The 15,508-nt window shown below is 59.0% G+C and overlaps 2 protein-coding genes across 2 annotated transcripts; one reads left to right on the forward strand and one right to left on the reverse strand.

The window, feature by feature from the left end:
* Nucleotides 1-426: 426 nt before the first annotated feature.
* Nucleotides 427-5,133, reverse strand: SHC2 (SHC adaptor protein 2). Its single transcript, XM_061356065.1, has 12 exons — nt 4,567-5,133; nt 4,050-4,120; nt 3,667-3,727; nt 3,363-3,482; nt 3,190-3,243; nt 2,992-3,043; nt 2,709-2,835; nt 2,446-2,626; nt 2,292-2,358; nt 2,031-2,198; nt 1,643-1,944; nt 427-642 (listed from the first exon to the last, which is right to left on the reverse strand). The coding sequence occupies exons 1-12, from the start codon at nt 5,053-5,055 to the stop codon at nt 514-516; spliced, it is 1,821 nt and encodes a 606-aa protein (XP_061212049.1). The 5' UTR covers nt 5,056-5,133; the 3' UTR covers nt 427-513.
* A 1,164-nt stretch (nt 5,134-6,297) lies between these two features.
* LOC133213656 (hippocampus abundant transcript 1 protein-like) lies at nt 6,298-15,045 on the forward strand. The gene is made up of 12 exons (XM_061356066.1): nt 6,298-6,546; nt 8,102-8,197; nt 9,074-9,136; nt 10,314-10,441; nt 10,786-10,900; nt 11,517-11,735; nt 12,365-12,478; nt 13,237-13,308; nt 13,540-13,652; nt 13,752-13,849; nt 14,252-14,418; nt 14,502-15,045. Exons 1-12 carry the CDS (start codon nt 6,463-6,465, stop codon nt 14,709-14,711), a joined length of 1,479 nt encoding a protein of 492 aa, XP_061212050.1. The 5' UTR covers nt 6,298-6,462; the 3' UTR covers nt 14,712-15,045.
* Nucleotides 15,046-15,508: the final 463 nt, after the last annotated feature.

Here is a 15,508-nt window from a genome sequence, read left to right on the forward strand (position 1 = left end):
ACACACGGGGACACATGCACTCATGGATACACATACAGATACACACATGTGGATACACACACATGGACACACACACACATGGATACCCACACACACGGATACACACACACACGGATACACACATACAGATACACACACACGGACACACACACGGACACACATGCACATGGATACACACACACACATGGATACACACACACACGGATACACACACACCAAGCCTGCTCACCCCATCCCACTTTGGGATGAGGCTCCTGGCACCAGCCCCAACCCCGCTTGCTCCATGACAGTCCAGAGACCAATTCCTTGTGTCGGGATGGAGCCAGCACCAGGGCTGGCAGTGCCACAGCGGCCCCCAGCTGGGAAGAACACCCCATGCAGACCATGGGGAGGGGAACGGGGACCCTGACCCGGGGGTGCAGGAGGGGAGCGCAGGGGGGGCCTGGCTTTACCCCAGGGCTGGGGTGAGTCCGGTGCCAGGGCCGCGGGTTGGGGGCTCACGTACCCCCGGTGTCACTGCTTCCTCTGCACGACCTGGCGGAGGTGCAGCTCGCTCTCAGCGGCCACAATGGGCTGCTCGTTCTGCCGGTGGTGGCTGATGAGGTGGCTGATGCTCTCGAACAGCACGTCCTTGGTCCTCACCTGCGGGTTTGGGGGGCCACGGTGCTCATGAACCTCCATGCGACCTGCCCACCCCTTGCAGCCTGTGGCCTCCAGCATCCTTCCAACCCTGCCTTTATCCCCATCACCCATCACCCAACCTGCAGCCTCCAGCATCCTTCCCACCCTGCCTTTATCCCCATCACCCATCACCCACCCTGCAGCCTCCAGCATCCTTCCCACCCTGCCTTTATCCCCATCACCCATCATCCACCCTGCAGCCTCCAGCATCCTTCCAACCCTGCCTTTATCCCCATCACCCAACCTGCAGCCTCCAGCATCCTTCCAACCCTGCCTTTATCCCCATCACCCAACCTGCAGCCTCCAGCATCCTTCCAACCCTGCCTTTATCCCCATCACCCATCACCCACCCTGCAGCCTCCAGCATCCTTCCAACCCTGCCCTTATCCCCATCACCCATCACCCACCCTGCAGCCTCCAGCATCCTTCCAACCCCCCTATCCCATCACCCACACCCACCCTGCAGCCTCCAGCATCCTTCCACCTGCCTATCCCATCACCCAACCTGCAGCCTCCAGCATCCTTCCAACCCTGCCTTATCCCATCACCCAACCTGCAGCCTCCAGCATCCTTCAACCCTGCCTTATCCCCACACCCAACCCACCCCACACCCAACCCCCACCCCAACCCCCACCCCACACACCCCCATCCCATCACCACACCACCCTGCAGCCTCCAGCATCCTTCCCACCCTGCCTTTATCCCCATCACACACCACCCACCCTGCAGCCTCCAGCATCCTTCCAACCTTGCCTTTATCCCCATCACCCATCACCCAACCTGTGGCCTCCAGCATCCTTCCCACCCTGCCTTTATCCCCATCACCCATCACCCACCCTGCAGCCTCCAGCATCCTTCCAACCTTGCCTTTATCCCCATCACCCACGCTGTACCCTGCAGCCTCCAGCATCCTTCCCACCCTACCCTTATCCCCATCACCCAACCTGCACCCTGCCCTTACCACTCCCTCGGGATCCACCAGCAGCAGATGCTTGGGCTGCCCACTGTGCATGCCGGTCAGCACGTACTGCCCCGGGTTGGTGAGGCTGTCCCGCACCAGGAAGTCCCCATCCATCTGCAGGAGCCTCTCTGCATCCCTCCGGCTCATCTTCCCATGGTACCACGGCTCCCGCCTGAGCTGCTCCTCAGTGGGGGCAATGGGAGCCTTCCGTGTTGGGGGGCTCGGCCACTGGTCCTCGATGGGGGGACTGCTGCTGTTCCCCACAATGCACTCGTGGAGCTTCAGGGCATCCTCGAATGGCCCTGTAGGACCGAGGTGAGGGGATGTCACCCCTCAGGGCATGAAGCTGGGGCCATGCAATGGGCATCCCCCCAGCGTGGGGGCTTACTCATATCAAAGAGGTCCTTCTTGGGGCTCTCCTCCGGCACCCCCCGAGCCGCCGCTGCCTCCGGCTCCCAGGCATCCAGGCTCTGTGTGTTCACATACATGTGCTCCTCGTAGTCCCGTGGTCCCAAGGGGTGGCCATCAGCCTGCAGGTACCCATCCCCGGGCTGGCCTGCGAGGAGGGGGCATCACCACCAGCCCAGGCAGTGCAGAGCCATAGTGACCCCCCCATTGACCGGGTCCCCCTCCCTGCAGCGGTACCCACCCTGGCTCTCCAGCTCCCAGTGTAGCCCTGGCTGGATGCTCTGGTCTCGCCTGCCTGCAAACCCGGCCTGGGGAGAGGAGGCAGTGAGGATGCTGTGGGGGGACCTGTGCTCAGGACCCCCATAGCAGCGACCCCCGGGGGGGGGGGGCCTCACCTGGCTGGAGGGGATGGAGCCGGAGGGCTGAGTGCGGATGTGGCCCAAGCTGGGGCCGTGCCGGAGCCGGGAGTCGATCAGCCCGCCCGGGGGCGGCTCCTTGCCGGGGATGCTGTTGTAATAATCGTGTTCGGCCGCATCTTCATCCTCCCCCCAGGCCGAGTCCTCGGCACCCAGCGCCCTGCAGCAGGGATGGGTGAGCCGGGGACACCCTGAGGGGCTCAGCGCCAGGGCTGAGCCCCCCCCAACCCCAACCCCTTTACCTGTCCGGGGGCACCACCACCTTGGGGGGGCTGTGCAGGTACTGCTTGAAGCGCAGCTCAAAGGCTTGGCCCACCGTGCTGATGACGCTCTGCGCCAGCCCCTCGCAGCACTCCAGGATGTGGCAGGCTGTGGACAGATGGCTCAGATGGGTCCCCCTGCTCCCATCACCCCTCTGGGAGATGCCCCTTGTGCCCCCTCCAAATGGAATCCCCCCATTCTCCAGCCTTCATCCCCCCCTCAGCGCATCCCTCCTCATCCATACAGCTCCCAGGCCAGCATCACCTCTCTGATTGATGGGGTCCTTGGCGACGTAGGCGACGTAGTCCGTGGTGTCCTGAGGGCACAAGGGGAGCTCAAGGGAGTTGGAGCAGGGCTGGGGGCTCTGGGGCAAGGGGATGGGCCCCATCCCCATGTCCTGCCCTGAGTTTGGTTCAGCCACAGGACAAGGACCCCCTTTCAGGACCGCAGCCAGGGTCTCACCGTGTCCCCACCGGAGGCGAAGGAGATGGATTGCATGTGGTGGTTGGCAATGATCTGTGGGGGGAACGTGGCCCATGGCAGGGGTTAGAGGGGGGGCCACCAGCTCTTTGGTCTGCAGGAGGAGGCAGAGGGCTGGGAGGTGGCAGTGCCACAGCCCTGGGGCCGGCTCTGACCTGGCGTGTGGTGGGGATCATGAGGTTCAGCCCATCAACAGAGATGTTGACAGCGATGCTCATGCCAGCAAAGCGCAGGTTGCTCTTGCCCAGGATGGAGACAAGGGCTTTGTTGGGAGCCTGACAGGGGGAGAGGACCATGGGGGGGGGTGATGCAGCCCATAGGGTCCAGGATCCCTGGGCTGAAGGAGGCAAAGGGGTTGCTCCAAGAGACCCCAGGCTCTGCCCCATGAACCAGGCAGGCACCTCCAGCACCCTGCCCTGGGAAGGAGCACAGGGAGGGACAGACCAAGTGGAAACTCACCTTCTTCTTCCAGATGCCCTTCACGCCAGGCACTGCTTCATACAGTCTATTGATGGCTTCCCTGTAAGCCATAGCCCCGGGCCCAGTTATTGCTCCAGACCCCCCCATAGCCCCTTCCTGGCTGCCCCGTGGCATCAGCCCCACAGCCCCGGGCACCGCAGCCTCCCTGCAGCGCTGCCCCACGTCACGGCCGCGGTACGTAATCCCGGCCAAGGCCACCTCCCTTCTCCTCTTTCCACCCATTGATCCGCAGCAGTGCCCTTCGTCATCGCCCTGTGTGCAGGGTGGATCCATGGGGCAGGGCTCCCCCTCCGGACCCTCGGCCCTGTATGTTCCACCTGGAGGGGGTGGTTTTGGGGTGCGGGATGAGCGTGAGGCCGTACCTGGTGACCTGCGTGCGGGTGTTGAAGTCGAGGGACCTCATGGAGCGCAGCACCTCGATGCACCCCATGTACTACGGGGTGGGGGGACACGGTCAGAGAGGCCTCCTCCAGCCACCGCCACCAGCATAGGGCAGATGAGGAAGAGGAGGGAAGAGGAAGAGCTGAGTGTCAGTGGGAAGGGCCCCCTCCAAGCCAGCTCCGGGGAGCACCCAGCACCCTTTTGTCCGCCACCCCAACCGATCCCATTGCACGCCCAGAATCCACTCTGAGACCCGACAAACTCCTCTCGGCGCTACGGCTCTGGATGCCCTTGGAGGGACTAAATCCTGCTGGGTCCGAGGCTACCCCCTGGTCCCATCCCACCCGCAGCCGGTGCGGGGAGGCCGTCCCCGCCAGGATGATCCAGACACCACGGGCCGGGCGACGGGGACATAAGTCGGGGATGGATGCCCGGGGACCCCTCCGCATCCCCTTGGCCACGGTCACGGCACCGGGCTCGGGCTCCGATGGGACTTACCCGGACGATGTAGGAGACGCCGGGCCCCAGCACCCGCTCGTCGGGGTGCAGCCAACCCTGCGCCGGTTTGCGGATGAAGCTGCCCTTGCGGCTCCATTCCTCCGCTCCCGGCCGGGTCCCCGCCGCCGCCGCCGCCGCCGCCGCCCGCCCCGCCGCCCCCCGCGCCCGCCCGCCCGCCGGTAACGCGCACGGTGCGGCGGGGCACAGCGGCTCGCAGGCGGCCAACACGGCTGCCAGCGCCGAGGGGGGACCCGCCCGGGCCGGCGCTGACAGGTCCCGGCCGCCACCGGTACCGGCGGAGGGGCCGCGACCGAGGAAGCCGCCGGGACCGGGGAACTTCCACTGCGGCATCCGCGGCAGCAGCGCGCAGAAGGTGGTACCGGGCTCGGGCTCCTCGCCCGCCGCGGGGCTCGGCCCGGGGACCGGCGACGGCATAGGGGCGGTCAGCGGCTCGTCGCGGAAGCGGTCATACTTGGGCTCCGGGAGCATGCCCGGGGCCGCTCCGCTCCGCCGCTGCCGTTCCGCCGCCGCCGCGCCGGCTCCCGCCCCCCGCCCGCTCCCCCGGGGCCGCGCCGCGCTGATGTCATGGTGCGAGCGCTCCGCCGCCGCCCCGGCCCCCCCCCGGCCGCCCCAGCATCCTCCATCCTGAGCCCTCCCGGCCCCCGCCGCCCCACCCCGGCTCCCTCCGGCGGCCCCGGCCCCGCTGCTCCCCCCGAGGCACACAGAGGGGGCTGCGGGAGCCCCGGGAAGGGCAGGCGCGGTCCCGGTGCTCAGGGACAGCGGGGGACGAGGCCGGCCGGACCCTTCCCCGCCCCTCAAGTGGCACCGGCACCACCGGAGCCTCCCCGCGGGCCGCCTTTGTCTCGCCGTCTCCTCGGTGCCTCCCGGGGCAGCGGTCGGTGGGTGCCCCAAGTGCGACCGGTAACTCAGGGCAAGGAGCCGCTTCTCCGCTGCCCCGGTTCGGTTCTCAACCTGCCGCAGAGCACCGGAACGGGCCCTGGCTCCACCGACCCCTCGCGGGGGGGGGCGTCTCTGATGGGGGTCCCTGTACGGGCGGCTCCGGGTGCCCGTTCCCAGGGGGCGACCCTAAGGAAGGCTCCGGGTCCCTCGCCCGCTGCCCGGGCACCGTTCCCAATGGGTTCGCAGGCGGTCGCGGGTCCCGGTTCACGCCAGCTCCGCTCTCCGGTCCCCGCACTCGGGATCACTCAGCAGCTTTGGGGGGGGGGAACAATAACGGGAGGGGAACGCGGGCGGGGCCGCTCTCCCGAGGGACCGAGCCCCCAGGCCCGGCTGTGCCCCGCCACGCCTCGGTGGTCCGGGGAAGGGACCGGTTGTAGCTGCCTTCAGCCGGGACACCGGGAGTACGGAACGAGATAAACCGAGAGGAGCCGGTAGCGAAGGGGACCTGGGTCCGGGGCTCTGCACAGCGATAAGGAGCCCCCATCCCCTGCGACACCCGCGGGAGGGGCCACTACCAGTGCTACCGGTGCCACCGCCCCCGGGGGAGGACCGGGAGGACCGGCGTATCCCGTCATGCCCCGCGCCCCACCGAGGCGGCTATAAGTCCCGCCCACCGCATCCCTCTGCCTCCTCCCAGCCAATCAACGATGCGTTCGGCCGACGGGGAAGGGGCAGGGCAGCCAATGGGATGTGAAGGTGCGTCCCGCCGGAAGGGCCCGTCAGCGCCGTCGCCTGGGTGACGGGAGCGGGGCCTGTGGGCGGGGCAGTCCCGCCGTCGCCGCCACCGCCCTCTCCCCGGGCCCGGCGCTCCCCCGCCCGGTGCGGGTCTGTGCCCGGGCCCGGGCTCGGCTCGGCTCGGCTCGACGCGGCGCTGCCCGCCGCAGGGACGATGGGGCAGCCGCGGAGGCCGGCGAACGGCAGCGGCCCGGCGGCGCCATGACCGGCGAGAAGAAGAAGAAGAAGCGGCTCAACCGCAGCGTGCTGCTGGCCAAGAAGATCGTCATCCGCGACGGGGCCGGCGTGAGCGCGGGGCGGAGCGGGGCCGGGGCCGGGGCGCGGGGGGTTGGTGTGTGGTGTGCGCGGGCCCGCTCCGGCCTCCCCCGGTAGCCCTGGAGGTGTGCGCGGCTCGGCCCTCGCTCCAGGCCGGGGCTGTTCTGCTCCGGGCAGGCCTCTGGATCGCCGCCGTGTTACCGGGCGCGGGTGCTCGCTGGTCCCGGGTACCGTGTGCATTGGAGGTGCCAGGCCGCGGCGGTAAGGGCCCCTGGGGAGCAGTCACCTCCACTGAGGGGAGGCCGGTGCTGCGGGAGAGCAGCAGCGGTTACGGTGAGGGTGCTGAGGCACTGGCACAGGGTGCCCAGAGAAGTTGTGGCTGCCCCATCCCTGGCAGTGCTCAAGGCCAGGTTGGACACAGGGGCTTGGAGCAAGCTGCTCCAGTGGAAGGGGTCCCTGCCCGTGTCAAGGGGTTGGAGCTGGAGGAGCTTTAAGGTCCTTTCCATCCCAACCCATTGCCCGAGCAGTGCTGCAGGGACGAGCATCTTATGTACAGAGACAGCTTTGGAGTGGGGGCACCTGAGCTTAAGGTGCCTACAAGCATTTCCCCTTTATTGTGCTCTTGAGGAGTAGCCCTGTCACAAGCCTTTGGCCTGCCCTGCTGTCTCTTTGTGTGTTTTTACTGGTGTTTTATGTAGCAGCTCGAGTGGTTCAGTGGCACAGCCAGCGGGAGGTGAGCTGTGCTGAATGGGTGAAGGACTAACCCAATGAGGTGGTTGATAAGTGGAAGGAGAGATATTAAGCTACGAGCAGGTCAGAGCTGGACTTAACTCCATCAAGTTCATTTTGGTGCAGTCATGGGAGAAATGTTTAACTGTGGATGAGGAGGGACAAGGAAAGGAGGAGGAGAGGGATGCTCTCTGGAGGAAGGTGGGTAGCGGTAGCTGTACTCATTACAGCCTCATGCCACCTTCTCCCTCTGCTGCAAAGCATTCTCTCCTTTATATGCAATAAAACTGCATCCCCACCTCTTGCCTTGGTGCTCTTTATATGGGGTTGAAGCAGCTGTAATAGTCATTTATTAACATTTCAGCACAAGAACGTCTCGTGCTGCCTCCCCTCGTGTTTCAGGGCCTCACGGCTGTGGTGGTTGTATAAAATACAGTGTGAGCTGCAAAACAAACCTGTTCTGGTTGGAAGGATGGAGCTGGGGAACAGATTGCTCTTCACACAACTCCTGTCCCTGGGAATGCATCACAGTGAACGCTGTGCAGCAGGACACAGACCCAAACACATCTCTGGTGCATGAAATAACTTGTATGTGAAGAGCACGGGGTAGAAATGCCAGGCAGCTGTGAGGAGGTTGATACCCAACCTAAGAGAAACGCTGGCCAGGTTGGACAGAGCTTGGAGCAAGCTGCTCCAGTGGAAGGTGTCCCTGCATGTGGCAGGGGTTGGAACTGGATGAGCTTGAAGCTCCCTTCCAAGCCAAACCATTCCATGATTCTAATGATGCTTCATTGTCCAGATCTATCCTGGATTGGGGTACGTGTGCTTGTGTTACTCATGGAGCTCTGTTTTGCAGCGACAGGGCATTGGAGAGCCCAGCGTGTACCACGCCGTGGTGGTGATTTTCCTGGAGTTCTTTGCCTGGGGGCTGCTGACCACGCCAATGCTAACGGTGAGTGGGTCTCCCTGGGGATAATCCTGCTGCTTGTGGACAAGAAACCACCCTGGGTAGAGATCTTAACACAGAGCCTTTGGAGCCTGGGCAGTAGAAACCAAGATGTACTGGGTTATACCTGGAAAAGCTGGAGCAGTAGGGATTGTTTTATGGAGTTGGGCAATGCTTTTCATGATTATTGTAGCTAAACTTGGAGCAAAGCACGAGTTAGAGGCTTGAAGGCTTATTTAGGGATAAAAGGGGTTTTTGTTGAACTGCCTCTGTTGTTCTCTGGGGCATCAAAGCACAGAGACAATTTCCTGGCTGTTCTTTATGATGCCAAGTCATGCTCCTCCTGGAGAGCCAGTGACTTGTCTGGGATCGACTCGGGGGTGATTAATACAGGCAGCAATAAAGTGAAGTGTAGAGAGAGAGCTTTAATAAAGCAACTGAAATTATCATCTTGGATACTTAAGCCTTTAGTTAAGGAGCTGTAAACTCCTGATGGGATATCTCTCAGCTTCTTCACTTCAGTTTCTGATGGTCGATCACCAGCACACCTTGAAGTGTAATTGCCAGGGGTATTTTTTACCTGATCTCTGATTTCTAGGTAAATAAGCAAAGGGAGTCTTTGGTTATCATGGAATGCTTTGGGTTGGAAGGGACCTTAAAGCTCCAACCCCTGCCATGGGCAGGGACCCCTTCCACTGGAGCAGCTTGCTCCAAGCCCCTGTGTCCAACCTGGCCTTGAGCACTGCCAGGGATGGGGCAGCCACAGATTCTCTGGGCACCCTGTACCAGTGTCCCACCACCCTCACAGGGAAGAGCTATTCCAGGCTTCTCCCTGCTTTGCACAAGCTGCTAGCTCTGTGGCTTTGGTTTTGTTTTCTCTAGGTGTTACACCAGACTTTCCCTCAGCATACATTCTTGATGAATGGCCTGATTCATGGAGTCAAGGTAAGGAATATTCCTTCCAGGCTTCCATCTGAACCTGTGATCAGGGCAAGAAGTAGCAAGCCGTGATAATCCATGTGGCCTTGTTGATGTCAGCCAGTGTTTGACAGATGATAGAATCCCATATCACCTGGTTAGAAGGGACCTCACGGATCATCTGGCTCAACCTTTCTAGGCAAAGCATGACCTAGACTAAATGCATGTTCATAGAATCATAGTTTAGGTTGGAATTGACCTTAAGATCATCTCATTCCAGCCCCCTGCCAGTTTGGGGTGCTAATGGCAAACCAAAAGCAAAATGAAGAGTCAATGAAGTGTGGACGCTGGGTATTTGGTGCAGTTGATTTTACTGAGCAGTATTAACAACCTGCTGCTTGTCAGCCTGGGTTTGGGGCTATGAGAGCTGTGTGTCTCAGCTGCAGATATTGCAGTCAGCATGAGATCAGCCCTGGATCTGTGTTCTGGAGTGTAGCAACATGGAAAACCAATGACACCTGGACTTAGCAGAAATAGAAGTTGGAATAGGCCTCAGTGGGCAATCCCTGACAGAAGGTGGGGAGTGTGCCATGGCATGGGTTTGCACTAGACCAGTGTTCCCAGAGCAGAACTGGAGGCAGCTATAGTGACCAAACACCTGGGATTGTGGCAAACCAGCCTGTTAGACCCTGGCTCTGGCAAGAGGACCTTGGGGAGACTTGCTTCCATGAGAGCTGAGCACTTCCACACACACATGAAGGCTCTTCCCTGCCTGTCTCCAGTTGGAAAGGCACGGAACAGTTTTTCTTTGTGCTTAATGGCCTTGGCATCTCATCAGGTCTGTCATGTCTCCATCTAAAAGAGAAAGCTTTCCCTGGAAGTGTATCAGGTGTTCATGGGATGGAGCTGTGCCAGCATCTGTTCAGGTACTGGTGAGCAGCTCTTCATGCCTGGGGGTGACCACAGCCGCAGGCAGAGCAACAGCACAGAATGGGAGGGTTTAGCAGCAGTGAGCTGCTTGAGGGTAGGTTTTGATGCCTAAAAGGATGTGAGCAGTTTAACAAAGGGTTCTGTGATGGCCTGCTTGTAGGGAATAGGGCTGGATTGTCTCCTCACCCTGTTAGCTTAGTGATGTCAGAAGCTCTTGCTATGGACAATCAGAATTTGACTGAGGGATTTCTCTCTGTCACCCTGTCTGTCTTAGGGCCTGCTTTCTTTTCTAAGTGCCCCACTGATTGGTGCTCTCTCTGATGTCTGGGGCAGGAAATCCTTCCTCCTCCTCACTGTCTTCTTCACCTGTGCTCCAATTCCCCTTATGAAGATCAGTCCATGGTGAGTGTATTCCTGTTGTAACCAAGGGGTTCTGAGGAGAGGAACAAGCGGAAGACAGACCAACGGGGGATTTGTGGGTGTTGCATTTGAGGATGATGGAATTGTTCATCCAGTGGGGAATGATGCTCAGCCTAAAGACTCATTCACTTGTCTGGTTCTAAGAGAGGATTCAGTGTTAGGAAGGAATCTTTCCTGGTGCCCATTCTCCTGACAGGCCCATTGTCACTATTCTTGGGCCCCCAGACTGCAGCTCAGTGTTTCTGGTGCAGTGAAATAGGAGGGCCTGCAGGAGCTGTGCACCGGGGTGAGGCTGCTCCCTAACTCTGTGGCACGGCCTCTTTCAGGTGGTATTTTGCTGTCATTTCCATGTCTGGAGTCTTTGCTGTCACCTTCTCTGTGATTTTTGCCTACGTTGCTGATATCACCCAGGAGCATGAACGCAGCACGGCGTATGGCTTGGTAAGGAGCTGCACAACTGCCTTGTCTCTTGGAAGCAACACTTGGGGCTTTGCAGGTAGGAGAGATACAAAATGAGGGTGGGAGATTGATTGTCAAGCCTGAGGACAATATCAGTAAGTAGATGATATGTGCTTCACTGTAACACAGTCTCCCTATTGCTCTGTGTGTGATTAGCACTGAGGGAGAGGGCTTCAAATCATAGAATCAATTTGGTTGGCAAAGAGCTTTAAGCTCATCCAGTCCAACCATTCCCCAGCACTGCCAAGGCCACCACTAACCCATGGCACTGAGGGCCTCATCTATATGGGTTGTGAACACTTGTTTGCTTATCTCTCTACAGTGTGAATACTGGCTGTATTGTTGCTGAGCCTTTAAACCAGCCTGGTCAGGAGCTTCTCCAGGCCAGGCTGGGATTGTTCCCCTTCTATAGGGTTCCTGAATTACTCGGACAGCTTTCATTTCCCTTTGTTAGATTGCACCCATAGATCACATCACCTTTCTGTCTTTTACATGGATTATCTCCACCAAAGGTGGCAAAACTCCTACCCTGGGTTTACACAAGAGGAGAAAACAGGCTCTAGGAAGGAGAAGCTGGATTCCTGTTCTCTGCTTCCAGGTGTCAGCCACGTTCGCTGCCAGTCTGGTCACAAGCCCAGCCATCGGGGCATACCTCTCCCAGGCCTATGGTGACACGTTGGTGGTTGTGCTGGCTTCAGGTGTGGCATTGCTGGATATTGCCTTCATCCTGCTGGCAGTGCCAGAGTCACTGCCGGAGGAGATGCGCCCGGTCTCTTGGGGAGCTCCAATCTCTTGGGAACAAGCAGATCCCTTCGCTGTAAGTCATCTTGCTGCTGCTTTTCCACGTTAGTCCTTCTCTTTGCTTTCGTTCTGCTAATCTCTCCCAAAAGGAAGATGCATCCCATAAAAAGGGGAGGATGTGAGGCTCAGATTAACCTTGTTGAAGGTACCGGCTCCAGCTTCCAACCCTTTTCCTGTAGCTACAAACCATGTAAAAGCAGCTCCAGATGTCCTAAAGCAAGAGCATCTCTCGGTGGAAGCGTACCACAGTTGTCTGAATATGAGTTCCATTATTCAGCACTAGTACTGTGTCAGAAGTCCTTTGTGTTCTGTCTTCTCAGGACCTTTGCTAAGGATGAGGAGCTTTGCAGTGTACCTTTGCTGGCTGAGGAAAAGGCAGTTCTGATCCAAAGCACTTGGCTAAATCTAGGAAACCCAAAGGTCAAGGTTCTCAGTGTAGGGTGTGAGTCGGTGCTGTTGTACCTCAGTCCATCAGGCTGGCGTGTTGTGGCATCCTCCAGGATGCTGCTCTGGTTTCACTTCTCAGCCATAAGCTGGTGACTCAAGCACTTGTTTTCACTGTCTCTGGACCTGGAGAATAGTTCATGACGTTTACTCTCCTTTTTCCTTTTCATTGATGTCATTTCCCACTCCTTTTCCCTACAGTCCTTGCGGAAAGTGGGTCAGGATTCTACAGTGCTGCTCATCTGTATCACTGTCTTTCTCTCCTACCTTCCTGAAGCCGGCCAGTATTCCAGCTTTTTCCTGTACCTGCGACAGGTCAGTCTCTTGCCATGACATGAGGCTCTGAATGCAGGAGATCCCAGCATGAGCAGCTTGTGCCCAGGCGGTCAGGAAGCCACCAGCATCCTGGCCTGTACCAGCACCAGTGCAGCAGCAGGGCCAGGGCAGGGATTGTGCCCCTGCATTGGGCACTGGTGAGGCCGCACCTCAAATCCTGTGTTCAGCTCTGGGCCCATCACTACAAGAGAGACATTGAGGGGTTGGAGCGGGGCCAGAGAAGGGCACTGGAGCTGGTGCAGGGCCTGGAGCCCAAGTGTGATGGGGAAGGGCTGAGGGACCTGGGGGGTTCAGATGGAGAAGAGAAGGCTCAGGGGGGACCTGATGGCTCCCTACAAGTGCCTGAGAGGAGGATGGAGCCAGGAGGGGCTGGGCTCTGCTCCCAAGGAACAAGGGATGGGACAAGAGGAACCGGCCTCAAGCTGCACCAGGGCAGGTTTAGATGGAGCTGAGGAACAATTCCTGCCCCAGAGGGTGCTCAGGCATTGGAACAGGCTGCCCAGGGCAGGGCTGCAGGCACCGGCCCTGCAAGGGTTCACACAGCGTGGAGAGGAGGCCTCAGTACCATGCAGGGGAAAATCTTCCTGTGGCAGCAAGGGGGTGGAGGAAGGGATGGTTCATTGATGCTCAGGTACCTGCTAAGCAGTGTCAGCAAACACTGGTGACACTGGTGGGCTGGCTTTTCCCATAGAGCCCTGATCTCTTGCCTAAACAGTCCCTCTGTGGTGTTTTCACAGGTCATTGGGTTTTCCTCAGAGACAGTGGCAGCCTTCATTGGGGTTGTTGGGATTCTCTCCATCCTGGCTCAGGTGAGCACCAGTTTCTCTCTTAGCTCTTGCAGTCTGGTTATAGGAATGTCCAAAATTGCTGACAAGTGGAAGTTCTTTAGATTGGGATGTGCTGGCTTCTGACATGGTGTTACTGGAGTGGAGGAGTCGGTGTCACAGCAGCACGTGTTCCCTCAGAGTCCCATCCTCTTGCCTTCCAGTGCTCACATCCTTCTTTGCACTTCCCATTAAAGCACCTGTTTTCCTTTCCAGACAGTGGTGTTGGGAATTCTCATGCGTTCCATAGGAAATAAGAACACCATCCTGTTGGGACTAGGCTTCCAGATCCTCCAGCTTGCCTGGTACGGCTTCGGATCGCAACCTTGGTAAGAATTGGCTCCTGTTTGTCTTGTGGCTCTGTGGCAGCTCCCTGTGCCCTGTCTGAAGTGTGATCCTGCCTCCTCACCACTGCCTCTGTCCCCCAGGATGATGTGGGCTGCAGGAGCCGTGGCTGCCATGTCCAGCATCACCTTCCCAGCCATCAGCGCCATGGTGTCTCGGAACGCGGACCCTGACCAACAGGGTGAGTTCATCCCAGTAGGAGCCTGCACTGACTGTGGTGGAGTTGGTGGAGGGATGGACAGGAACCTGTATTAGCTGTGGGGTGCCTTGTTCTGAGTTGTGTTGATGCTTTGGGAGGGAATGTTCTCCGAGGTAGACAAGGAGCCTCCTGCTTAAGCTTCATGGTTCAGCCCTGAGGCCTCAGACTTGGCTGCCTTCAATTCCAGTGCTTGATGTGCCCAAGCACGTTTTATTCTCCAGCCAAACATTGGATGAGCAAAGCTCACCACCCACTCACTGCTTCCTCTGTGGGGTCCGTGTCCATCCAGACCTGGATGTTTGAGCCTTGTCTTTAGATACAGAAGCATCCTCAAGCAGCACAAGCAGCTGGAGGAAGATCTTCCTCTCCCTGCTCTGTTCCCAGGTGTGGTGCAGGGGATGATCACTGGGATTCGGGGTCTGTGTAATGGCCTGGGGCCGGCGCTCTATGGCTTCGTCTTCTATCTCTTCCACGTGGAGCTGAATGAAATGGCTGAGGTGGAAACTCTGGGTAAGGCCTCCAAACCCAACATGGCCAACCCTACGGATGAGGTAACTGTTCAGCTTTGTCTCTCCTTTTAGGCTGCTTTTCCCTTGTGCTTGAGCATTAACCATTCCTCTGCTTCCTCCTACAGAGCAGCATCATCCCAGGGCCTCCCTTCCTGTTCGGGGCTTGTTCTGTCCTGCTGTCGCTCCTGGTGGCCTTGTTCATTCCAGAACACAACCTTGCACTGAGATCAGGCAGCCACAAGAAGCACAGTAACGGAGCCCAGACCCACACCCACAGCCCTCAAGCTGGTGGGTCGGATGGCAAAGAGCCCCTGCTCGAGGACAGCAGCGTATGAGGCCGGGAGGGAAGGACCTGGCTCACATCTGGACCCCAGGCCAAGGATGGACTCAGCCAGTGGGAGTTCAGGGAGAGAGAGACAGGATGGGGAGGAGAGAAGAAGCGAGGTGAGACTGTGCCACTAACAGCTAATGGGAAGGGATGAGGTTTTCCCTTCAAGCCAAATACACCCTCAGCTGGTGGAGAACTGGAGTTGTATCGTCTGGTGCTGATAGGAAGGGGAAATACTGAACCACTCCGTGGGAAGGGATAGTTCCTGAAGGCAAAGCATGTACATGAGCACTGAACTTGGAGGTGTGCCCTGCCAAATCCTCAACTCGCCAAGCAAAACTGAAGGAAAACAAAGGAAAAAGCCTTGGCTTTGTCCTGGTGTGAAGCCTTGGCAGCTGGTATAAACCAAGGCATCAGCTCCATGCCCCATCCCCTGGTGGAATCGGTCCCATCACAGCTCACCTGTGGGCAGCAGCAACCAGGGCCATGCATCGGGGTGAAGAGCAGATGGTGCAGTCAGGCCTGAGCTGCCCCTCGCTGCTTGGAGCCCATGAATTCACCCTTGACGGCCCAGGTGAAACTTAGATCCTGCACCCCCCCACCCCAAATCTACTGACTTAATGTTCTGATGAAGAGAATTTGCACAGAGGTGAATGGGAGAGGGAAGGGCAACCCCGTGAGTGCTGGGTGCTGAGGTGGTCCATGATGTTTGTGTTCCTCTTTGGCTTTTTCCTGTTACCCTGTCTTGGTAGGAGGATTCTTCAGAGCTGGTTTCTCAGGCACTCTAAGGGGTGATCAGAAAAT

This window comes from Neopsephotus bourkii, unplaced genomic scaffold, assembly GCF_033783945.1.
Source record: "Neopsephotus bourkii isolate Nb327-2 ecotype Australia unplaced genomic scaffold, CSIRO-AGI_Nbou_v1 NB_838, whole genome shotgun sequence".
NCBI lineage: Eukaryota > Metazoa > Chordata > Aves > Psittaciformes > Psittacidae > Neopsephotus > Neopsephotus bourkii.

Bases quoted from the DNA above. Each gene is read 5' to 3' on its own strand.
- SHC2 (XM_061356065.1), bottom strand. From the start codon at position 5,055: ATGCTCCCGGAGCCCAAGTATGACCGCTTCCGCGACGAGCCGCTGACC. The intron at 2,836-2,991 runs GTGATGCTGGCC...ATCTGTCCACAG, and splicing joins GGACCCCATCAATCAGAGAG to CCTGCCACATCCTGGAGTGC. The intron at 2,627-2,708 runs GTAAAGGGGTTG...TCCCTGCTGCAG, and splicing joins GTGGTGGTGCCCCCGGACAG to GGCGCTGGGTGCCGAGGACT.
- LOC133213656 (XM_061356066.1), top strand. From the start codon at position 6,463: ATGACCGGCGAGAAGAAGAAGAAGAAGCGGCTCAACCGCAGCGTGCTG. The intron at 9,137-10,313 runs GTAAGGAATATT...TGTCTGTCTTAG, and splicing joins GCCTGATTCATGGAGTCAAG to GGCCTGCTTTCTTTTCTAAG. The intron at 13,850-14,251 runs GTGAGTTCATCC...CTCTGTTCCCAG, and splicing joins CGCGGACCCTGACCAACAGG to GTGTGGTGCAGGGGATGATC.